This window comes from Dipteris shenzhenensis, chromosome 27, assembly GCF_047967505.1.
Source record: "Dipteris shenzhenensis isolate YYH24624 ecotype China chromosome 27, Dip_SZ_1.0, whole genome shotgun sequence".
Lineage (NCBI taxonomy): Eukaryota > Viridiplantae > Streptophyta > Polypodiopsida > Gleicheniales > Dipteridaceae > Dipteris > Dipteris shenzhenensis.
Window position 1 is genome coordinate 47,992,746 of NC_141622.1, and position 26,601 is coordinate 48,019,346.

At 46.2% G+C, this 26,601-nt stretch overlaps 1 protein-coding gene across 4 annotated transcripts in view; it reads right to left on the reverse strand.

Moving 5' to 3' along the window:
- Window positions 1–11,760: 11,760 nt before the first annotated feature.
- LOC147884413 (uncharacterized) overlaps window positions 11,761–26,601 on the reverse strand; it is a 119,985-nt gene continuing 105,144 nt past the window's right edge. For all 4 annotated transcript variants that reach the window (XM_087398675.1, XM_087398677.1, XM_087398676.1 and 1 more), the window contains one exon: window positions 11,761–12,327. In XM_087398675.1, coding sequence (XP_087254801.1) covers window positions 12,130–12,327 — 198 coding nt within the window. In that variant the 3' untranslated portion in view covers window positions 11,761–12,129. The remainder of the gene's footprint in view (window positions 12,328–26,601) is intronic.

Consider the following 26,601-nt stretch of genomic DNA (forward strand, 5'->3'; position numbering starts at 1 on the left):
ATGGTCACCCATGAGGAGGTTCCCCCTAAGGTAGTAGGGCCATTGCTAAGGAACCAAATCTCCTTAAGGTACCAATCAATAAGCTAGGCCAATACTTTGAAAGTGACGATGCCAATGCAATACTCCCTATCACCTACCAAGACAAGAATTCCATGGAAATCTTGGATGGTGGAGCTACAATGAGCATAGTCACTAAACAGTGTTAGGCCAAGTGGGGCTAGCCCAAGATGGAAAGTACAAATCTTGTGGTCAAGTTAGCTAATGGAGCGACAGCCCAACTAGTAAGGGTATTGAGAGATATTAAAATCAAGACTTTTGAGCTTACCTAGCCTATACACCATTCATCATCCACCATTTCTAAAAAGATGTGGTTTCTCCCAATACTTGAACATCGGGAATCCAAATGTTTCTTTCAGGTCATGCATTTTCTCCTTTATTGCCCTATCGGTCAACTTTGACATCCATCATTCAAACGCATCACAATGAAATGTCTCTATAAGAAAGCTTCCTCACCAAGGAGAAGTATTTAGCAAATCTCATGGTTGCTAGCAATTGTAACATGGTAGAACCATCACGAGATAGAAAGATGACTTTAAAACATTGCTTTGAAAGTATTAACTTCATGATGTCTCGAGACTCACAAACAATCTCTTTCAACCATGGCACTTGTTTATACCAATCTTTTAATGCAAGATTTAAAGAATACGTACAACACATAGATGCATATAGATTGGTATAGTCCCTTTGCAATATTCTACCCACCTAAGACAATTGTGCCTACGATGTTATACAATTGCTCAAAAATGCTACGATTTATGTGATCTTTCTCTTCTGCATACATGTTGTCTCACAATGCCGTATGCAATGTGTGGTATGAAGGTCCAGTCCATGGTTAGCAATGCAATTCCATGTAGCTCTCATATCATCATTATCGACCATACTCGGTGGATATCCTGACCGCAAGATTGATCTACCAAGTACATACTATGCATTCTCTAAATCTTGAATCCGGATTCTCTCAACTATCGTGGGTTCATTGTTTTGCTGAAAGCTTATTTGGAGAGGCAACTTGGTCATCAGTTTTCTATGTGCTATGAAAGGCCGAGAGCTAGGAGCTCATAGAAGATGGTAGATGCTGGAGGCCAGTGACACTAGAGGAGTTGGACGGTGATGCATTGACTGGAGATCTTGTTGGTGTTCTAGCTGTGAGCTAGTGATGCTACAGCTAGCTATGTGCTTATAGAAGGGCCGACTAGAGACGGTTGTCTGTGTACCCATTGTCGAGCTAGGCAAGTCATTACTGGTAGTCAACGAGCCAACTACTATTGGCTGAGTACATTAATGGTGGGAGATGGTCATAGGTATGGCATTGGAGATCATTTGGAGGTTTGCCCATTGTGCAGTCTAGGAAGTGACATTGCACGGACTTTGTTGTTAGTCGTTGAGGTCGTCTGTCGAGGTTGATGAAGCATGCAGGAGGTCGTTGTCATGAGCACTTGTTGTGAGAGAAGGCATTGCACTTGGCCATCGGAGAAATGGAGCTTGTTGCACATTGGAGTTTTCCCTACTACAGTGCAGCCTAGAGGCTAGGCGACTCAACACATCTAGAGCTATAAGCTAACTGGCACTTTGTTGGAGCTACGGTGAGCTAGAGCTACTTTGTTAGAGGCTAGGATACTTTGTTGGAGCTACGGGCTAACTGCTATTGTTGGCTCTAAATTTGTTTTCTATCTAAAACAACAGCATCGTTCAAAAACAAAGTGTACATAATGATGGTACACTTAGTATGCACATTCATGATTAATGGCTATCAACAATGAGGGAATCATGTAATCAAAATTAATTTTACAAAATCAAAGTAACCTTTTAATATTAGGCATGCAAAGAGTGAGATCATGGCTCTTCCCTCCCACCATTACAATTTGCGAGCTCCACCCTCTTCTGCAATCTTTGATCTCTCCGGCCTCCACCCTCTTTCATAGACTTCCCTCCCTCACCTACATTTCCTTCATATGTGTGACACCGATCTCTACATTCTCTACCATCCACTTGCTTCCTTTAACCTTTGCAAGCTCTACCAAACTAGTATTCTACTAATTCAAAGACCTATCATGTTTTTAAAATTTGATTTGTTGTTTAGATCATCACACTGTGATTCTGGCGCTCCATTAGATTTGTATCATGTTTTCATGATTTCAACACTCCCTTATCATGTATTGTATATAGATGGCTAGAGTAAAGCAGATAGCTAGGTGATTGAAAAAAAGTGTTTCCAATGTAGAATGAGGGGAGGTACAAAGGATTTAATAGCATTCATGCATCCTCACTGAGATTAAGAGGTCACTGAAACATCTTACATGTGCCATACCCAGGCTCCCTTTCTATCAACTTATCACGTCCATATGCAAACACTTCAGATTGAGAATGTCATGGCAAAGATATGCCCTAGGATCATTGCATGAGGCTACCAAGGACTTGTCAGGTCCATATGCAAGCACTTCATATTGAGAATGCAATGGCAAAGATCTGCCTTAGGAGCATTGCAATGGCAAAGATCTACCCTAGGGGCATTGTATTGGTAGCCCACACTCATAGGGTGATAGTTTTTCCCAAGGACATGAACTCACTACTCTTACTTAAAGTTCGATTTGATGGGCGTTTGGACCTCTCTACTATTAACGACATGCTCGACAGGATGAAGATTGAAGAAGTCCAATAAGGATACATAGAGTGAAGATTGAAGAAGTCCCTCCGATAATCCCCAAGATAATGCATTTAGAAAATACTTGGCAAAATGCTTAGATTTAGGAAGAGATGGATTCACAGGAGGAGAATGAGGTGGGGATAGAAGAGGCAAGTGGAGAGGTAGTAGAGAGAGGAGATGAGATGAGGACAGAGGAGGAGGATATAGTTGAGGAGGATAGGAGAGAGTAGCTAAGGAGGAGAGGAGAGCAAAGAAGATAAGAAATAAGAGAGTTGGGAGGTTGACAATGTGTATGATGGAGAACAAACATAAGATGGAGGAGAGGATGATTCTTGTGGCTAAAAATATGGAAATCACTGAGCTCAATCCCGCAAACACTACAACATTGGAATAGAGGCAGTCATTCCTTGTAGTTTTGCCATTTGAAAGTGATAATAGTATTTTTGCTTTGATGAAGACGAGATTTCAATACTTTTCCAACCCCCTTTAAGAGGTTAAAGATCAAGTGTTGCAAGCTATCTTGAGGTTTGATTTTTTTTTTAAATCTTGGCTTCATACTTCACTATTTTGGTTGAAGTTAATGAGCTAAAGTTTGTTTGTTTTTTGCTGCAAGTATGATTATATCACATTTTCCCAACTATGTACAAAACCATATATATATTGTTGACTCCCTTATTTCTACAATGATACCTAATTTTTGGACATTCTCCATTGGTTTTTTAAATATCTTTTAGCATACAACAGAAGGTAAAGACACACTATTGCATTTTTGGATTGTGTTAAATAATAACTATTTAGGATTGGTCATTTAGCTCACATTGGATTCTTTTGGCGTGGAACATTGAGGAAAAATAAATTTATTTGGTTAATTCAGTTGATAGAGTCCATAGCTCCATCATAGAGGGAGTGTACACTTTGTATGTTGTTACTATTGCATGTTATGTACCGTTTGCAATGCACATGTTGATGTTTTGTTCTATGTTATATGTTAACAAGCAATTTGGTACTGGCTATTAAGTTAATCATGTAGGATACCTTTGAAAATGACCTTAGTTTTGAACAATACAAAGTAGGAGTTCAAAATGTCCATACTTGTGGTTGGAGAGTATGTTATGACACCATGCTAGTCATCAACAAACTTTTCACCTTGTCCTCACAAGTATATAATGGACTGCTTTCAATATAGTGTTGTTTCATATTCTTTATGATTTCTTTATTCATGATAATATATTAACTTCTAATTTCCTTGTAGTATCCCCCATTCTCATCATGTACAAACGTGGATCTATAGGCATTTAGGGCTAAGACCATTCAAAACCTTATTGTGAACATAGTGGAGGAGATCCATCCACCAAATCAACTAGACACTACAAGCCAACACTAACAACGAATGGATAGAACAATCCCCCATTTTGTAGCCCATTGGGAAATTATTCTTTGTTATACATTGTTGAACTAAGAAAGCTTGGATTATCTATAACATGATGTCTGTTGTTTTATTGTAATATCAAATCAAAATTTGGAATCATAATAATTATATGTCTAAGTGCTTCTATTTATTGGACACTTGAAATGTATGCATATAATTTTTGGTTTCCAATATGTACTCCATGACATTGAAAAAAGGAAATTTCCTATTGATTAGTTGTGGAGAAAAGAAGATGGGTGAAATATTATTTAGAGGATCTCAAAGGATTCTTCATGTTTTTGTTCACATCATCAGAATGCAATCAAGGACATTCCATTAATTCTGTAACTCCCATATTGTGTTGTGATGATTCCCAAACTTGTCAATTTTTTCTTATTCTCTTTTTCTAATGCAGCTAGGACCCCTCCATTGATTCTAGAAGTCCCTTATGGAGTTGTGACGATTGTGAGACCTATTTGCCTTTTCTTTTCAGATAATCACAATGCAATTAGGACCCCTCCACCTATTTTGAAACTCCCTTATCACATTGTGATGGTTCCCAAGACCTGTCATGTTTTTTGTATTTGCTTTGTCATTTAGACCTATTGCCAAGTGAATCTTTCCAAGATTGAGTCGTTGTACAATCTATTTGTTTTCTTCAAACCTTTCGATATTTCAATTTTCAAAAGGCATGCTATGGTAAATTTCCTCATGGATCTCAAACGATAGGAAAAACATATTGCTTTCTCCTTCAATGGCCTTCGTGGGAAATTTGGGGTCTCAAACAAGTGGCGAGTGTAAGAAAACCTTTGGATGAGGATGGGGTCCTCAATAAAGTGGCGAGTGTAAGAAAACCTTTGGATGGTCTGAGGATGGGGTCCTCAATAAAGTGGTAGTGGTGGTCATCCTACCTTTTGTAGTACCATTTAGACACCACAACTGACCCTACATCGTGTGTATTATGCCAACCATCTCATAGTATATGGTTTCGTTTCTCCTTGTTACCTATACATTTGACAATGTAAAGCTCCACATCTTTGCTATTGTCTTCCTTGGCATTGACAACAAAATTATCCTCTATATTAAGGGCATCACTTAGAGCATCATGTCCACCTTCATAGATTGGGTCCATGTTGACGTTATACTTGTCATCATTGATACAATAGGAAGGAACATGACTCATATGTACCCTGATTCTTATGCTCTAGAAAGGCCAAAACATTATAGCAAATAGGTCTCCAAGGAGGCTGTGATATTGCGGCCTCCTTAGACACCTCCTTTCCCCCTTTTTTTTTGCTTCTCAAAACCTTATGTTTGTCTAACCAGATGATTTTTAAAAAAGACCAAATGAGGCTACAAGGAGGTCACGATGTCCCGGCATCCTTGGAGCCTCCTTTGGCCATTATTTTGGCTTCTAGCCATGATTCTTATGCCTAGAAAATGGGCACTTAGTTAGTTGATGAAGCCTTGAAAAGGCCCAAAAAAAGGAAAACATGTTTCCAAGGAGGCCGCGACATCCTACCCTCCTTGGAGACATGTTTGCCCATTGTTTGTATAAATGAAGGCAAAGTAGGCTCCTTGGAGGCCGCGATATCATAGCTCCTTAAAGCCCACTTTGCTTTTCTTTTTTGGTGCTTAGAAATGCATATTGCATCAATGTTTTTGGAATGATAGCCTGTTGTAGGACAAAAAGAATGAGCAAATAGGGCTACCAAAATCTTGCAATGTCACGATCTCCTAGGAGACCTATTTGCTCATTTTTTTGGGCTTTTCATCTTTGCTATATTGAGAAGAACAATACCAGCAAGAGGCATAGAAATGGAGAACTGTGAAAGATGCACCTGGTGAGGGGAAATGGAGAAGCAATAATCAGCCAATCGAACGATGGGAGCGAGGACTTGCCAATCAAACCAGTTGAGCGATGGGAGAGAGGGCGCACCAAACACTTATTTCATTAATTTTGGACTCATATGTCTACTCTTGGACTCATATGTCTATTCTTGGACTAATCCCAAAAACCTTCCCAAATGAAAAGTTTACATTATGAAAATCTCATTCGAGAATCAAAAGTTCACTTTTTGGCACTGTCATTTCCTACTTTGATTAATAATGGTGCACTAATAATGCAAAAACTTTTATTAAATCCTACTTTTGTACTTCTTGCTTTTAACAATCCTATTCACGTTTTTAAAAATCATGAGTTATTAATTTAAATCCATGAAAAATCGCTTTCAAAATAAAGATTTAATAATATAATTTAATCCAAAAGAATGCACTTAAATTTGATGAAGAAAACTGTAACACTCTTGAAGCCAAAACATTTGAAGGTTAAAATAGACAAGAGACATGGAAGACTCTTTAAATCTGCTCCAAAATAGTAATAACTATGCTTGCAATTTTACATTGTCATATGTTTACATGAAATATTGCTCTCGATGAGTCTTTGTATAAAGGAGTCTAACATGCAGCCTTTTCAATAACTCAATTTTGCCTTGAAAAATGTGTTAAGTACAAATGGGCAATCCTGACACTTGTTTGTTTAAATGTCCAATTCATCGTCACTTGTTGCTTGGATACCATCCTCACTCAATCTCATCACAGAACACCATCATCTTGAGTCTTTATTGATGCTTGAATGGTATTGTCATGGGCATTCTTCATTTGCTCTATCTCCTTCTACTTCCCTCCTTAGCAAGCATCTTCAAAAACTTCGTAATGTGCAAAAGAATTGGTAGCAATATTCTTATTTTTTCTCTACATCATATCCCATGTGCTTCCTTGTTTTCTTTGTCCTTGATTTCTAGGATACTATGACTATCTCTGTGGAAAGCTTTGAAACTGCTTCATGGTTTGGGACCCATTCCGTTTTCAAATAATCAATATATAGTGTATTATTATCCTGGTTCTCCTTCCTACCCCTTGGCTCATACCATAGTGTTGTAAATGTTGCAGCTTTTCCCTGGTCATCCATGCTCACGTCCACCACTTTTGCAACCCAGGACTTCACATTCTCATGCTCATCATTCGATGGTCGAACTGCAACAAAACAATGGATGTCTATGTCTACTTCTGGCATAAACTCTCTTTCCTAGGTCCACAATATGGATGTGGGAGAAGCAAATCAATCTCATTTTCAAAGACATCAAACGATGGGTGCAAGTCGTTACTAACATTTGGCCAAAATAAAGGTTTTTTTGCCTGAGCATCATGTGCTCGCATTTTCTCAAGGTCCATTATCAATTGATATGTCTGAGGGCTTCCAATCAGGAAATCTATGAAGCACTTTTGAGGACATGCATGACACCCATTTTTGGCAGCTTTCCTTTTGTTGGATCTCTCAGCGGCTCTTTGATTGACACTCCCTAGTCCAGAGAATACAAACTTCAGAATTTCTCTAAACATCTTGATCCACTGATAGATCAACTATAGGAAGGGGGGCATGTTAATCGCATGGGTTAACGAACTCACATTGGTTAACAAGGAGTTACATTGGTTAACAAAGGCACGTTTTTTGGGGTTCCCTTAAACCAAACATGCAATTTCAAGACAAATACCTAGGGTTCAGAGCCTCGGGATGCATTATATCATGTTTTCTCACCAAGTATCATACACCTTAAACCAAACATGCAATTTCAAGACAAATACCTAGGGTTCATAGTCTGGGGATGCATTATATCATGTTTTCTCACCAAGTATCATACAAAGAGGCAAGGTTTCTTAAGCCAAAGTTACATGCAATTTTGAAATAGTTGCCCAAGTCTTTGAAACAATTGCCCACGTCAAGCCCAGTAGCTTGGAATCTTGGGCCTAATACAAGAAAGTATAACATGGCATATCCCCATGATTACCTTGACCGATCATAATTGGATAACACATGTGCCACTTACAAAGAATGGGAAAGCTACAACAAAAGTGGAGCCATAAGAAGCTGTGACAGAAAGGGACTAGCACCATATATTAGAGCCGAATGGGCCCAAGTAGGTTGTAAAGATAGATAGTAGAGGAAGTGAAACGATGAATAGGGTTGGCCCTCCCTTAAAAAGGTGCTATGTATAAAAGGCAAAAGTTTTGACTTTGGTCTTCAATTATAAACTTGCAAAATGGAGGAATACAAGCTCTCTCTTTTTCAACAGTGTTGTTGATGATAGTGCTCTTGCATTTGTTGATGCCTCTCACCCCCCTTTCCCTCTCTTGTTTCATGCTTCATAATCCCCTTCCATATAATTCTCCCAATCCTTCTCCCCTCTTCCCTTCTTCTCTCCCCTTCTTTTCTTGAGGATTCACACTATAGTGCTACAACTCCGAAAGCCATTGGCATGACACTCTTGGACCATATGTGCTTGCATTTCTCTCACAAGGAGTAGCATGTAGTAGGCTCCATCAGCATTCCTTCAAGATCCCCACAACAGGTAAGTCACCACTAGACTACATAGCATCTGCTTTGCAGCCTCATCGATGTGTGCTACATGGCATGAACTTGAGCCTGCAAATTGGCTACTTGCTATTCAGTGAGTGAAATCAAATGTTTTACGACGTCTAATTGAGCTTAGTCATGGAGGCACACAGGAGATGCACATGAATGCTTGAATTCTATAGAAGTGTTATTTCCTTGTCCACTTTGCTTTTCCACCTTTCCATATTTCCAGCTATATGGCCATGTTGTTCCATCGGATCCATTGCCTCTTTAGTATAAGGTACCCAGGTGATTGTGAACCACTGCTTGTCTTCTGCAATGGATGCCACTTTGCAATTTTCAAAGGCAATCCCAATCTCATGGTTTGTCAGAGGCTCTTGGTACACCTTATAGTGGAGCAACACTAGTTCTTGTGTGAAACTAGGATGAACCCAATGAAACTTCATCATGGCTGGACTTTGGAATTGCATGGTCAAACACAGACACCCATTGTGCTTTGCTATGTGCTAAGTTAATTGTGCTATTTAGTACTCATTAGTGCCTCATTAGGTGCTAAGTATAAGGTTCTATGAAGTGAAAAAACCGGTCCACCTAACTACACTTTGGACAACCCTTTATGTCGAATGGAAGACTAAGTGGTTTCACGTCGCATGATTGATATAGGTCATTATTTCAACTTGAATTCAAAACATTTTTGGACTCTTATCTAAAATTTACCAACACATTAATGTTACTTTAGTATGTGCTTCCACTTGCTTTGTAAGGATGAAGTACTAAACATGCAATTCCCTCAACAAGCTTGACATATTGGTAAAGTGTGTCGGAGGGCCTATTGTGGATGCCTAATTTCCCTTCCCATTGCAAAAGTTACTTGTAATGTCTGTCCGACATCCTTATCCAAGAAAGAGATCAAGAAATCATCCATTTGAGAAATGAGAAGTCTTGCCATTGAAATAGTATGCTCCATTGAAAAGGATTTTCCAATAAGTTTTATGGGGACATCCAATCGCATCTACTCATCCACTTAGCAAATGAAATGGCATATGCAAAAATTTTGTATACCCGATGGATGCTTTTCTTTGAATGGTTTATGAAGGTGTTGAAAGAATATATAAGGAAAAAAGCTAGACCAAATGGTAGCATGACAGAAGGATGGCTAGTGCAAGAGTCAATGTTTTACATGACAAAGTTACTTCTACAAATATATCTAGACATGCCAAGAATTTGAAATGATAGCGATGATCGACGAGTTGGAGAGATCAAATGATGGAAGGAAAATAAAAAGAAAAATGGGTTTCTCCTTGTAATTCAAAGTGAACACCTTTTGTCTTTACAATTGTGAAGAAATGCCGAAGAAATGGATCAAACAATATGAAGAAAGAGTTAAAAGAGAAAGCATGGGGAAGGACCAATAGAGGTAGGCCTTATCACCTCGAGTTATTAGCAATGGCTACTAAATGCACCATATATTAGCTAGAAGCTAATCTCGAGGATGCTAATCAAAGAGTGAATATTGTGATAGATAGGGAGGAGGAATTTGCATGGGGTTGTGATCTATAGATATATAATCATATTGATTTTATTTACATTTGTTTGTAGCCTTTACGTATATGCTAAAGGATAATCCATTACCTCTGTAGTACTGTTCGCTCAAAGCAATGTGGGCATATGGTAGTCACAATCCAGTAGGAAAACTTGATGTAAAGCACAACACACTTGATTGAGGAACCATGGTCAACTTTTTGCAAGACAATAGAGCTAGTACTAGGGATACAAATCTCATTGTAGATGAAATTGATTACATTGGAACCATACAAGCCATTTTGCAAGTGAAGTTTAAAAAAATTCAAGTACTTATATTTGATGTGAAATGGTTCAAAATCATCTACAGAGGTATGCAGGCTATACTCAAGGACATAAGTGGGTTTTTTGCTATTGACTCAACAAAAATTTGGGATGACCGTTCGTTTTACCCACACACTTCGAGCAAGTAAGCATTCTACTTATATATTGTCTTGCCCTTGGATTTCATTTAATCTTGCATGAACAATATATCAATATTTTTCACTAAACTATGTATTAGGTGGTTTTCGACCTGACCGAGTGGATAACCAGTGGTGGTTTGTGATTCAAGTTGCACCTAGAAACCGGCATGTATTTGCCCATTGAGTCAATTTGGCAATCCATTCCCTTCTAGTTGTTCCAAAGTAATTGTTTCATCTATTTGGTTTGGTAGGTTCCAACTCGTGACCAATGTTAAAGGATTTACTTCATTGTCCCTAATGGAGCACTATACAAAAGTACCACCATGCCATCTTTGAGTGATTTTGTCTTAATGTGGTGATCATGCCATGCTTTTCTCTTTCATTGTATTACACCTTGTGTGCAAGATGTGCTTAGCTTGATTTCATCAATTTTGGATGATTCATCCAATTTCTTTGCTATGGCCTCTTCTTGGCCATTAGTACGTTGTGTGGCCACTTGGAGACTCAATACAAGGGATTCCATTATTACAAGACTACTTCAAGTTCAAATGCTAGTTGAAAGGGGGTGTGCATTATTGCGACCTTGAATGCCTTCTAGTAGGACAGAGTACCATCTGTAGCTTGTAATCCTAATCATTTTGTGTTCATTCACCATCTTGTGGAGAATCCTCTTTAAGAATTTGTTGGTTGCTTTGACCTAACCGTTCACACATGGGTAGTTTGTTGTCGATTACTTTTGTTGAATGAGCAACCCCTTGAGTCACCTCTATGACTGAACTCATGATGTGAAGCACCTATTTAGACACGATCTCTATGGGACATCTAAATCATTAGACGATGTTCTTGTACAAAAATCATATTGTTTACAATGATATCCATGATGACTTTGTTACTTGTTACTTGCACTTGTCTTTGAATTGCTCATCAAACACATGCATAAGTATTTCGTAATGCTACAACTTTGAATATCTAATGTGCTTAACCTGGGCTACCTTGGTATGAGCCTTTTTGTTTCGTTGCTTACATTTATATATGGAGGAGGTATTTTTGTGTTCATGTTTGGATTGTGCATGTTGGCATAGTTCGTCTCATTTGGAAGGTAGATAATACTGTGATTCTCATTATTTTTAAGTTGCAATCATCAACATTCCATTCATTTTGTGGATCAAAGTGGTGAATCCAACTTCCTTCCAAAATACAATAGGATAGATCTCTTAATTGTGATATGATAGTTTAGTAAATGGTGTTAATATTTATGATTATAAACATGCAACAAACATCTGCACGCAGCATTACAATTTAGTGTTGTGTGCATGAAACCTCGTTGCATGTATTTGTCCTTGAGGTGCTCTCAAATAAATGCATGCAATAAGTATATCTAATTCCTACATTTGAATGATTGCTACATACTAGCCTAGTACATTTTGACATCCTAAATTGACAAACGGTTAGACCATTGAATATGGACCATGTGTGCTTCCAGTGTGGCATTGAGATTCTGAAAGGCCTCTCCTTTCATTGTGTCACATCTTGTGAAAGGCATAGAGACAGACCGGTGACATTTGCATTCAAAGATTGCTCATGCCCACAAGACCCTTGCCATTAGCTGAAGAATGTGTCATACTTGGGAATTCTTATGAATATTGAATTCTTGTATTTTCGAAGCAGGGATGAGATCTTCTATCATCAGTACCGAGAAAGGTTTATCTCTCATTCGTAGAGCACATGTAAGAATAGCATCATCGAAGTCTACCTTGTGCAGAGTTTTTCTGAAGCTTTCCACTGCTGCTGCGGGAGGACCTCTTGCCACGCATGCCTGCAAAACATAGCCTGTCACCCTCAGAGGAATGGAAATTTCTCAAAACACATTTGTGGAGGGGGGGAGAGGGGGGGGGGGGGGGCGGCGGGAGGAAACCATGCATGAAACCTCCACAAACAAGACACTAAATAATACTTTGTTTCACTGGAAAAAAAAGCCATCCACCTGTTTACCTGCGCATGCAATTTTATGCTAAGTGCATGCATGTAGGCATTTCTGTTTAGGATATCTGGGGCCCATCTGTGAAACTCTAGCTAACCCAACCCTATGTAAAACTATCTTGTCTCCTTCCATAGCAGTATTTAAAAAGCAAGTAATCACATGAAATCCCTAACCTCAATCCACTTCTTCATGCTGAACCCTTTGGAACATGGATCAGTGTGCACACACTGGGGACTGTCTCTTACAACACATGCACGAGGACAAACAAGATTACTCAATCATCGACACATTGGGCTGTTAAGCAAAAAATTCCATGCATTTCACACATTGTTCAGAGTCCAAACATTGATAAATTGAACGTCAGTGTCATATTTGTTTATGTTCTAGCTCTCTACCAGGAAAATGAAAACTTAGTCTCCACTTACATGAAAAGCAGAACTGCACTTTTCCAATTCTGCTTGGCCTCTGAATGATCAAAAGAGAGGTTCAAAAGAGCTGCCTAAATGTACTTTAAATCCATAGATGCCAAGTATTTGGAAACATGGAAACATTCCACAGACACACGATCATTTTTTGAATGTAACAAGATAATCATCCGATCTCATATAAGGCTAAGCATTCATCTCCATGAGAATGGTACCATGCAAGGCTATAGAAGGTGCCTCCCTCTATGTCCCAAAATGCTGAGACAAGCCACTGAGATAGCATCATTATTGGAAAGGTAAACTCCAATTTCCCTTGTAGCCACTTGCTTGGATATAAATAACCACAAATCCATCCACATGGTCCACTCTTATAATCCCAAATTTAACAAACTCTCTCTCTCTCTCTCTCTCTCTCTCTCTCTCTCTCTCTCTCTCTCTCTCTCTCTCTCTCTCTATGCCAGCCACAAAGAGGGTCCCCCCCGCGCCCACTCGTGTACAGGTTCACTTTGATTGCGCCCTGGACCCCATCTATGTGAGCAACTTGGCGAAGGGACTTCCAGCCCTACTACTTGGAGATGTTGTAGACCTCGCCCACGCCTCAGACACCCTTTCCACGGTAGTCATGGATGCAGCCATCAGGTCTTTAACCCCATGACTCAATCTGCACGTGCCTCACTAGGGAAGATGCCATAGAATCCTTGGTATGATGATAAGTGTAGAGAGATGAGAGCTCACCTCACACGCGAGCGACGAGTCCTTGGCCACTTGACATCACCCGAGGCACAGCGGATTTCATGGCGACTAACACGTCGTAAGCGGCGGGCCTTCCTCATCCATAGAATGGACGAGGTGATCAGTTCATTTCGAGGGGGGGGTCCCACCATTGGATAGGGGCTTCTATCAGAGGGGAAGCCACCTATACCCATCATAGACCCAGGTGTTTAGCACACTTATGCATGCTCTCTTTATGATGTCCCGATGCAGGCACCACCTGATATGTCCACTATGCCCCAGCCTACCACTTGCCACTTGTTCACTGCACAGAATGTGCGGGCTGCACTCAGCCGGCTTCATAACCGGAGAGCACAGGACCATGAGGGACTACAGACTGAGCACTTTGATCATGGACAAGAGGTCTTGGCTCCGGTACTAGCACAGATGTTCAACCATGCCTTATGTCACGGCTTCCCACCCTCATGGAGTACCACCACCATAGTACCGATACACAAGGCAGGCGACCCCATGAATACTAGGAACTATCGGACTCTCATGATTGGCCGCACACTGGCCAAGATCTATGGATCGATACTGGAGAGGGAGATCAGCAATCATACAGAGGCACATGGGCAGCGTGCTCTAGGGCAGGCAGGCTTCCGGAGACAACACTCCACTCTAGACCACATCTTCACCTTGAGGACTATCATTGAGGAGGCCAGGTCAAGATGCCATAAAGTCTACGCTTGTTTTGTAGACTTTCGGAAGGCCTTCAACATCGTCCCGCGATCCCGCATGATCAAGAGACTACAGAGAAATGCAGATTCTAGAGGTTCTGATCTGGGGAGTGGTGAGCCTATACGAGTCCGTTAGAGGGAGAGTTCATGCCCCGGGAGGCCTATCAAACTGGATTGAGAGCACGATCGGAGTAAAGCAGGGGTGCCCTCTCTCACCAACTCTCTTCGGGCTCTACATTGATGAGATTACATCTTTCATAGACCTAGGCGCCTAGGAGGCGAGGGAGCACCACTAGCGGAGTTAATGATACAGATTCTACTATATGCGGATGACATAGTCCTCCTATCATCTTCGGCAGAGGGACTGCAGAGACATCTAGATGCCCTAGAGGTGTTCTGCAGAGAGAGAGACCTGATGGTTAACCTTGGGAAGACCAAGGTCATGATCTTCAACACCTCCTACGTAGTGCTTCACCAACATAGCTTTACATATCAGAGTCAGCCAGTGGAGATTGTGTAGTCCTACACATACTTGGGTGCAATTTTCACAGGGCCAGTCTTCACGATGACCCACGCAACCAAAGCATGACTCACACGAGGGCATGGTGCGCCTTGGCTTGACTAGAGCGACAGTGCTTCCAGGCGAACTTCCAGGATCCACCGACGAAGTGTTGGCTTTTCGACACTCTAGTGAGGCTGACCGCCATGTATGCGGCACCGTTTTGGGGGTGTGATATTTCAGCAGCAGAGTGGAAGAGATTGGAGCGGCTGCAGGTGATTATGGGCTCCAAGATGATTCGGAGTAAGCCCTTGGTCCCCCATCAGATAGTACAAGCAGAGTTTGCCATGACCCCTCTCCAAGTTGATGCCATCTTTCAAAGAGTGACTTTCCTCAAAAGAGTTTGGGACCTACCTCGTGAGAGACTTCCGAGACTGGCACTAGAGTCCTCCATACGACTATTTGAGAGTGGGGCAGGTACAGCATGGTTTGCACGCATCACTGCATGGTTCACCAGTCATGGGATTCAGATGGATCGGCTTCCCCCGTTTCAGTATAGCATGGATGCACCGCCTGGGTCGATCCCACAAGATGAGATTAACCGCATCATACGGTTAGATCTCCTCCAGCTCCACACATCTCGCACTTTGGGGGGGGGGGGGGCAAGAGTTCCCCACCAAGACCCAACTCTACTATGACCACTTTTTGAGAGTATCGGAAGACAGACTCATCATCAGACCTCAGTATCTCGAGGACAGAGGAGTCTCACACACACTGAGGATTGCCATCGGACAGATGTGGGTCTCGTCCCATCAGCTGAGGATCGAGACAGGGAGAGCTGTACGCATACCCAGAGAGCAGTGGACTTGCACGTTGTGCACGATGGAGGCGATCAAGACAGAGGAGCACTTTTTGTGTGTCTACCTAGCCTACTATGAGATCCAAGGACGCTACCACTGCCTTTTTCAGGAGGGATACAACTTTGGCCCACTCTCACGACTGATCCACTTCCAGGACCAGGTCTGTATTGGGCTCTACCTGATGAAGATGCGACGACAAGGAGATACTACTATGACATATCAGAGAGCAGGAGGATGGGACCACCGCACCACAGGGTACCGAGGTAGACCGAGCGCAGAGACAAGTCATAGATTTCTATGCATTTGACTCGGCCCCAGGGCACTCTAGGATAGAGGAGGACGAGCTAGTCGACATGAGAGATATATGGATCAGTGGAGGTAGCCGACACAGCACTGCCAGACAAGGGGCACAGAGACCGTACATGGCGCAACAGGCGACCAGAGCACACACGATCGAGGTTCGACCTATTTTAGCTCTCCTTATGGGAGATCCACCGAGGCGAGGCATCACTCTTGACATAGCCCATCGGATCAAGAGATCGAGGAGACCACGTCCTCCACCACCACGGGAGACATCCTGACAGATGCAGATATGTGAGCTCTTTACATCTCATCAGAGAGCCATCATGGAGCCTGGATACGTAGGGCCGGTCCACGCACTTGGGACTCTAGCTCTGAGCACTTGATATCTTCATGTCACTCTCATTTTGCATTTTGCTACTTTGCTACTTTGCTATTTTGTACTAGTATAGCATATTAGTACTCAGCAAGGGCCTTAGTGAGCCCTTTGCCCCGGCCCACAGTGGTCTGTATGAGTTACTTGATTCCATACTTTGTCCCATAGGCCCGCGAGGCCTCCCATAGATGTTGACATGTCTTTCTTTCTATCTTTCTCTCCCCAGATGTAGCACCACATATGCCAAAACCAGACCCACAGATGCCGAAACCAGATATCACCACCACCATGATGATTTAGTCAACAGCAAAATGAACGAGCTAACCTTCACACTAAGAGAACAGGAGCAGCAGCATGACAAGGCCCTCAACCTCTGAATTGTGGGGATAGAAGAGAGTGAGGATGTCCTCGCCCACGTCTTCCAAAAGACAATGCACATCTAAGTAACGAAATGGCAAGATGCCTTTACAGTGAAAAGGGGACACAAGCAAAGACAAATAACTGTCAAGTTCCAGGAGACACCGTCCCGCTTTAAAGTGCGGAACCATAAGAACCACCCTCAAGGGGCACTCAATATGGGTAAATGAGGACCTTACAAAGAGCCAAAACTCCCACAAGCTCAAGGAGATTGAGCTACTCCAAAATGCAAAAACAGAGGGAAAGAATGCATACATGAGAGATGGAAAGCTATCATCACAGAAAAAGTTAAAGACGGGGGGAAGCACAAATGGGACTCAAGATCCTTAGGATTAAAAATATGGAACGTGGGAGGATGGTCCTTGGACAAGGCCATCACAATGGAAGAGGAAATATCAGAAACATACGTTTTATAGCTTTGGAGACATGGGAGCATGAAGGGAATGAAGCCCCAGAAATACAGATTTTTTTCAAATACATCAATATGGAACACCAAAAAATACAAAGGAGGACGGGATTTGGTCGGATAGCATGCTACATCAGCACCACATGGGGAAAAGAGCCAAGATCATGAAGGAAGACCCACATGAACGGTATATGTAGTTAGAGATAGAGGCAAAAGAAGGGAGCATCCATCTTGCAGCATGCTATTTTGTGCCCCGTCAATCACCCATACAAGCATAACAGCCATATATCACAGGAAGACCCTCTTATGCATGTGGAAGAGGAGATATCCAGCTTCTCTAAAGACTAGACAATTATTTTGGCAGGGCATTGCAATGCACGAATGGCCTCAAAGCAAGGCATCATCACAATGGAAGGGAGATACCCCATATGGATGGAGGGAATGGAAGAGGACAATGAGGAAAGAAGGTGTTGGAAAAGGGCATTGGAGGACGGGAGAAATCACTCAATGGGGAGACAACTCCTCACCCCATGCAGATGCTTTGGACTGCAGATATGTAACGGCACCCCCTTTTCCAAAAACATAGAAAACTATACACGCAAACCCCCCTGATGGTCAAGCACAATCGACTACTTGACACAGAATGGAATACCTCAAGATTGATGAAGAGACCCTGGAATCCGGCCACAAGCAATGTCGCTACAGAAAAACAGAAACCTACAGAACCCCTCAGGTTCAGAATGGATTATTAAAAAATGCACATCTATGAGAGGGAACTACATACAGAAATATCATATTGTCAGATGCCTTCTACATGCCAAGAAATAAAAAAATGCATGCCATTTATATCAGGTGGGGAAAGATATAATGCAGTTTCTCCAGGACCTCTACAAAAGAGCTGGAGAAGAGAGGGACAACCATGAACTCTCTATAAGGGCAATGAATGACACAATCACAAAAGATGATGTCTGAAGCATAGTTACCAGGGGACGACGTTCCGACATCCGGAACGTGTGGAACGCCGTTCCAGGAAGCAAGCCGGAACAGGAATGCCCCCCCCCCCCCCCCCCCCCAAAAAAAAGGCTCTTTGAAAGTTTCAAATGGGTATTTTAGAACTTATATAGAAAGTTTAAAGCTGTAAAATGTTAGTTTCTTTCATTTCCTAGCATAGTTTTATGTCCTATGATGACGTGTCGTGTATAACGTGGCGTTCCATTCCCCCGTTCCCGTTCCGACACCCGGATTTCCGGAACGTTCCCATTCCCTCGTAACTATGGTTTGAAGAAGCTAACAAATGGGAAGGCCCTAGACACACAAGGGCTAGTGGCTGAGATGTTGACATGGGGAGCGGGCAAGACAAGGGAATGCTCACCATGCTCATGAATAAAGCTTTAGAGAAGGGATTTCCGCAAAGATTTTGACAGAGTATCGAGAGCTCACCTCACCATACGTTTATAGGAGATCAAGAGATCCTTTGGGCAACCAGGTAGTCCATTATCACTGACCTTGTTTGGCCTCTATATAGATGGCTTGAGACTTTCATCGGGACCCTAGGGGAGGCTGGCTGCTCTCTCACCGGAAAATTGATCCAAATCCTCCACTCTCATCCTCGGTAGAGGGTTTCCACTCTCATCTAGAAGAACCAGATACTGCAAGACCAGATTGATTCCTTCTTCTTTTAAGATGCAATGCGCTTCCTGCATTCAGAAATATCATGCCAGGTTTCCTGCAATAGTTACATCTCTTCTTCTTTTTATTATCCCCTGAAGAAGAGGCACCATGTGAATGATCAGCATGGGAATGAGAGGATTTACCAGCTGAAACCTTGCCTTTGCCTTTGTGTTTGTGCTAGGCAGCAAAGGCTTGATCACTAGCCATAGAAACATTGCAATTTGCACGACCTTGCTCCTCTTGAAGAAGAGCAACCAGCTAGTCAAATGAGAAATGATTGGCATTACCCCTTTCAACCAACCTCCATGACTTGAAGGAAGCTTGGGTCATGATTTTCAATACATCCCCAAGCAGCCATGGATAGAGACCACTTCATGTTGCGTGGTTACCGGTGGAGGTTGCTGCATCCTACACATAGTTGGGGGTTCTTTCTCTGACGCGATTTTCCCGATGCGACCAGCGATGCAGGCCCGACTAAGCAAGGGATATGCCGCCCTTGTTGCTAGCAGTGCTTTCACTCTCATTTCTAAGATCCCCGGGCCAAGTCTCTTTTCTTTGACTATTTGGTCCACCCAGCGAGTATGTATGGCAGTCCTTGTTGGGAAACAGACCAATCAAAGACAAAACGAGCTCGTCTAAAGAGGCTTTAGGTCCTCTTGCTCTCAATGATGATCCACAGAAAGGTGAACTAGGTTATCCAAGAGAATCTCTTATAGCTACACACATTCAGGACCTGGTTGGCACCTACAGAGACCACTGCTTGCGCATTCCAACAAAGGGCTTCATTCCACCAGGATATACATGGACCCATCTCCTCCACTCCTTGAGGATATCAATTGGGCAGTTCCATGTTTCATCACACCAACTTCACATTGAAAGTGGACGCGCTAAGGGAATACCCAAAGAGGGTCACATCTGTACTTTATGTGAATGGGAGGAGATCAAGTCAAAGAAGCATTTTGCTTTTAGATGCCCTGTATACTGTGAGATCCGAGGTCGCTATCACTATCTCTTCAAGTATGGCTTTAGACGCCTATCTAGTCTCTTGTCCTACCCAAATCAGAGACACTTGGAGACTTTCATTCATGAGGCCATTTAACACAGGGAGCATTTACTCGAAACAAAGAGGTGAGATCGCCAGACTCCACCCAGAGGATGATGACTTGAATTTCAAGCCAGTCAGCACAGACCAACAAGCTTCAGCGAGACGACGGATCCGAGGACTAGGCAAGAGACATGACAAACTCACCAATGGGTTGAGGGACAGATCAAACTAGGGGACATTCCCTCCATGCTCACCAAATTGGAGGCACGGCCGACGGGGGTGACAGTGGTGCTTGTTTGACGCAGGGCCATGAATAGAAAACCACAACGGACCACACATACCGATAGTCTCCATCGCCATATCACAAGATTTATGCCACCGCAACCCCATACATGGTCGTCTCCCTCTTAGACTTGACCCCTCCGTGACAGTCGCCAGCTGCCACATCACAACTCCCATCTTCTCCATATGTATTGATGTCTCAATGATTATGGCTATGTTGTATTCGTATGGGATATTGATGCTTGCTTAGAGGCTCCACCCTTTCATCTCATTGTATCAAGTTCCTTCAGTCTCATAGACCCATTCGATCTTTCGAAAACTTTAATAAAATTTATTTCTTTCTCCAGCAAGCCCATTGTCACTCCAACAGACCCATCGGCGACGCTCCAGCAAGTCCACCATCACCACTCCAGTGCTTAGCCCTCTCTCTCTAGCAGATCCATCATCACCAGTCTAGTCCTTAGCCCTCTCTCTCCAACAGGTCCATCATTGCTCCAGCAGATCATCGTCGTCGCTCCAGCAGGTCCCGCGTTGCACGTCACCCCTCACAGTTGCCCTTAGCATGGTCGTCGCACTGCCCTCATGCCACCTGATCGTTGCAGCTCACTCTACCTATTGTCATAGTCATCTACTCTGATCATCATATGAGCCCTCTTTCTCAGGTTCTCTCAGCCTCCACTCAGCTTCTCTCCACCCCCACTCCACCTTTGCTCCACTCCTCCTCCACCTCCATTCACTTCAACAACAGCTCCCTCTGGAGGTGGTCTGAACCCCAAACCCATCCTTGAGGGTTAGCTTCAGCTAGGGAGTGCAGACAGGTGTCATGACCAAAATGGAGCAGACAAGCTCCTCAAAATCTCCACAACTTCTTTGCAAAAAAATAATATTAATCTCCCACAACCTTGACCCTGTTCGGAAAGTTCCTATACTCTATAATTGTTGCCTCTACAACCTCTCCCAACACAAAGACATACAAATGGGGGGCCCTTAACTAGCCCATCATTGGCTACCAAGAGCAGATTTTCTATTTACAGCAAGAATTGCGAGACTTTAAGTTACTGGGACCTCAAAGGAATGCAAATCTGCAATGCCTCTCCTCCTACTACATGATTGGTCTCTACACTCAAGGAGCTTGTTCAAACAGAAGTGCAAAAAATCAAGAAGGAAGTGACTATAGAGGTATAGCGCTCCTGCGAGCTTCCCCTCCCCCCCTCGCCGTTAGCCCCTACCTCCCCCCTCGCTCCCCCCCCCCCCCCCTCGCTGCGACCACCTCCACCCCTCCCGCTACCCCTCGCCTCACCTCCGCTCCAGCCGCCCCCCCACCCCTCCCGCTACCCCTCGCCTCACCTCCGCTCCAGCCGCCCCCTCGCTCCATCCCGCCCCCTCGCTCCATCCCGCCCCCTTGCCTCCGCTCCTTCCCGCCCCCTCGCTCCAACCCGCCCCTCGCCCCCTCGCTCCAATCCGCCCCCTCGCTCCAACCCGCCCCTCGCCCCTCCCCCCCTCGCTCCAACCCGCCCCCTCGCTCCATCCCGCCCCCTTACCTCCGCTCCATCCCGCCCCCTCGCTCCACCCCGCCCCTCGCCCCCCCCCTCGCTGCCGCTATAACCGCCTCCGCTCTAACCCCCCCTCGCCGCCGCTCTAACCGCGCGCTCCATCCCGCTCTTTCTTTTTTTTTTTTTTTTTTTTCTCTCTCTCTCTCTCTCTCTCTCTCCAGCCCGCCTCGCCCTCGCCCCGCCTCCGCCATTCCGCCCCTCGCTGCTCCCTCGCCATCCTCCCCGCTCCAACCCGCCCCCTCGCTGCTCCTTCACCCCTCGCTTCACCCGCCTCCGCCTCATTCCGCTCCCCTCGCCCCCCCGCTTCACCTCTCCACCCCCGCCATTCCAACTTCACCCCCCCCCCCCCGCCCTCTCGCCCCTTCCGTACTCCCCGCACCCCGCAGCCTTCGCCCCGCCCTCAGCTTCGACCCCTCCGACCCTTCATTTCGCCTCGCCCGCCTCACCCCCAGGCTCCACCGCCGCTTCATCCCCTTCTTGGGTGGCAGCCTGTTTTTCTTCATCGGAAGCTTGCAGTTAGTCTTGGCGGTATGGCGGCCCCCAGCCCGGATCCGGAGGCCCAGTCGGACCCTCCCTCTCCAGATGCCTACCGCGTTATCCTGACAGAGCAACAATCATCCCGTGTTCAGGCGGTAGCCAGTGACTTTGCTCGTACCTCTGTTTACGGTAGAGTCATTGGACACTCCCCCTCCAGGTCTACCATCAGGGACTGGCTCCAGTCCACTCTCTTGCTAGAGGATGGCCACATTGAGGAGGTGGCCCTTATGGGAAGGGGCATCTTCTGGCTCAAACTCTCCAGTGAGAAAGCTGCGAGCAATCTGGTTGCCGGTTCCCCCACATCGGTGGATGGGAAGATCATCATGATAGTCCCGTGGTACCGTGGTTTCAGCGCAGCGGATTTCGATACTCGGTTCCGTATACCTCGCCACCCAGTGACACTCGTTTTTCCAGGGCTTGCTACTGAGCTGCGGCCGATTGTCAGGGACTTGGGCTCCCATTTTGGCTGGGTTATGCACGACACCTTTGCCGATGCGGTGACCACGGCAGGAGCTCCCCGAGTCCGTGTGGCTGTGGCGGATCCTGCGACTCTCCCTGCAGTGATCGAGATCGTTACAGGTGCCGACAGTATCACCCAGAGCATGATAGTCACCGGACAGCCAGGTCAGTGCCTGCGGTGCCATGGCTTTGGGCACTTGGCGGCTGCTTGTCCACGCTTTGCCAGCTCGTCTCGACCCTCCCCGCCCCCGCCCCCTCCGCCCCCACCTCCCCCCCCCGGACAGCCACGTCAGGAGGAGCCGAGGCAGTCGGAGCCTGGGCCAGAGGTAGTGGGCGGTTGGACCGAGGTTCGAAGGAAAAGAGGAAAGAATAAGAAGATTTCGGATAAAGGCAAGGAGGCAGAGGTCACCATTCCTGCAGCAGCACTCCACAGGCCTGACAGGCAGATGCCCCAGGGACCTGGGAGAGCCTCTTCTTCGACGGCAGCCCGCCCTCCACAGCCTCAGATCCTCCTCTCCCCCACCCCCCCGCCTTCTCCCCGGTTTCCCCAGTTTCCCCCCCCTTCGCCCGCCCCGCAGTTTCAGCCCCCGCCTCCTTTTCCTCAGTCCCCTCCCCCTCCCCCTCCCTCTCAGCCCCAGTTCCAGATGCATCCCCATCCCCCTCCCCCCCCTGCTCCCCTCGCCCCTCCTACAGAGTTAGCTGCACCGTCGCCTTCCCAGCCGAGTGCAGCCTCCGCTCCACCTCCTCCACCTTCTCCGCCAGTCGCCTCCGTGGAGCCCGAGTCGCCTATCCCGCAGCCTCCTCCCCTTCCTCCCCCGCTTGCAGGACACCTGGTGTCTGTACCACCAGTGGAGCAGGTTTCCCTTCCCGCTAGCCCCTCAGTGGCAGACTCAGCTGGGTCTCAGCTCCAGGAGAGAGAGCTCCCTCGAGACTTTTACAGATCTGGCCCCTGGGACTACCTGGATGTGGCCGACCTTGGGACCTTCCCGGCTTGTCTCGACATTAGTATCTTCATGCTCCGCAAAGGGGCGGATGGGAGGATTGGTGCCTTGGCTCCCAGGGATGGCCCTAGCTTCGCCTTCACGTTCCTCAGCGATGGCACCGAGACCTGGACAGACGACTCGGTGTGGGAGGCTCTCAGAGAGCAGACACACGCCCAGATTTGCTCCTGGATAGGCCCGTCCGGTGGGCAGCTCCTCGAGACTCAGTGGTCCGAGGGCGATGTGCGCTTGCGGTGGCGTTGCGCTGCCAAACGTTTCCGATTGATCGTGATCCTCAGACCCCCCCTGGAATGGCCTCTTCCCCAGGATGTCAGAGCTTGGTCCCAACAGAAACTCCGAACCTTCTACGGGATGACTGCTTCAGAGATCTCGAGCTGGCTCGAGAAAGCATTTGTTCATGGCACTAGGGGCCTCTCGCCTTTGCTGAAGGTTTTGAAGAACGGGCAGGACGACCCCGTCTCCCCCTCCAAACCTTCTCACAAGCGGCAGCGCCTCCACTCCGATCTGTCTGATTCTTCTTCGACTTCTTCTGCGAGCAGACAGCTGTTCGCAGCCCCCCATCCCTCTCCATGAGCCTACACCTCGTTTCCTGGAATGTGAACGGGTTTCACTCTTCGAGTACCCGTGGTCCCAGGAAGCTCATTTTGCGTCAGGAACTTCAGCCTGCAGTGATTGGTCGATTGGATGTACTGCTGCTCCAGGAGCACAAGCTTTCTGCGGCTCATGCCCGTAGCTGCGGGAAGGTTCTCCCTGGACGCTCCTACACTTATTGGGAGCCTTCGATCGGCGCACAGGGGAGGAGCGGGGGGGTCTGTACCTCCGTGTGCGAGCAGTTAGCTCAGTCAGTTTTCGGTCACGGCACGTTGATCCCAGGCCGAGCCCTTTGGGTAGGCCTGAATTTGGAGGGATCCAAGATAGGAATCCTCAACATTTATGCTCCCACAGACCTCAGATGCAGAGCCACCTTTTGGAGGACACTTACAGGGATTCTTCCAGACATGGATTCCTGGATTGTTGGAGGAGACTTCAACAACCTGGAGACCCTGGAGGACCAGCAGGGTAGAGATCCGGAGTTCACAGGTATGGCTCAGGCAGAGCAGTCAGCTTGGGACTCTTTCATCTTCGCGACAGGAGGGAGGGACAGTTGGAGAGACCCGTCCTTCCGGCGTTGGCACGGGAGCCTGGACTTCTCTTGGGGCTTCCGCAGGGAAGGAGGCAGACTCCTGGAGCGGCTTGATAGGTTTTATGTCAGTGATTGGGCCATCAGCAGAGGTGGCCAGGCGGGCATTGTTCCAGGGACGACACTATCCGACCATGCGCCTGTGCTCCTCTCATTAGATTCGGCAGCCCAGACTCTCCCCCCCCGATCATGCAGGATTCCCGATTCCATCTTCTCGAGGGTGGACGTCCGTAGCAGCATTTGCAGTCTTTGGGACAGAGACTGGGGGGAGGGCATGGATCTGGTAGACTCGGTCGCGCAGGCTCTGCAGGAGTCCAGCCAGATCTGCCAGCTCGCAGCCCTACAGGTTCGACAGGATTGGTGGGGCAGAGAGAGAGCTCTTCGGAGGGACCTCGCCTCCATTCAGCGACTTCAGCAGTCTTCCCCGGGCTCGGAGGAGCTTCGGATCCAGGCCCTTCGAGCCAGAGCCCTCTTGGAGGAGACCCTCCAGCGTCGCTCCGAGTTCTCCTATCACGCCTCTCTCTCCTTCTGGGCCCGGAAGGGTGACCGGATGTGCAGGGAGTTCTTCAGGACACACGGCCAGAGAGCTGCAGGTGATCAGCTACGGAGTCTCAGGACAGCGGATGGTCACATTGTTACGGACCCGGGGGAGGTCATGGGGTTGGCCACTGACTTCTACAGGACCCTCTTCCAGCAGGAGCCACTTGCCCCTCGTGCTAGTCGTGACCGTGAGGAGGTGTGGAGGCACATTCCATCCCTGGTCCAGCCCAGCATGCAGGCGTCTTTGTTGGCGCCGTTCACCGCGGAGGAGATGTTGGAGGCCTTGATGGCTATTGATGGGCAGAAATGCCCAGGTGAGGATGGGCTATCCCGAGCTTTCTTCACCTCCTTCTGGGACCAGATCCATCAGCCCCTCCTTGCAGCTCTGCAGGGGATTTTCAGCAGCGGTCAGATGCCAGAGAGCCTCTCCTCGGGACTGATTTGCCTCATCCCGAAGGGAGGAGATAGACAGGAGATCCGCCAGTGGCGTCCGATCACTCTCCTTACCACTGCCTACAAAATCCTCGCCAAGATGATCAGTGCCAGAGTTCGACCTCTACTCCCAGACCTCGTCCATGACACTCAGACAGGCTTTGTCCAGGACCGCAGTATCCTGGATAATGTCTTCACCTTTTCAGAGGCGGCGGAGTGGGCTCAGTACAGCGGTTCACACCTTGCCATTTTACTTCTCGACTTCGAGAAGGCCTACGATCGCGTGGATTGGTCCTTTTTGGAGGGGACTCTGGAGCGGCTAGGTTTCCCGGCAGGCTGGATTCAGGGTATCTCAGCTTTGTACAGGACAGCGTCTAGCAGAGTCATCATTGGAGGCAGGATGGGTGAGCGTTTCAGCTTGGAGAGATCAGTTCGTCAGGGTTGTCCCCTGGCTCCTTATCTGTTTCTCTTCTTCGCCGAGGCCATGACTTACTACCTTCGGGCGAGGTCCACAGGGCTCAGGGGTGTTCGCCTTCCACTCCGGGAGGACACGGAGCTTCTGGACTCAGAGTACGCAGATGATACAGCCCTTTATGTCCAGGACGATGAGAGGATGCTAGAGAGGGTGCGGATGGCCCTGGAGGTTTTCTGCTCGGCCGCTGGTGCGAAAATCAA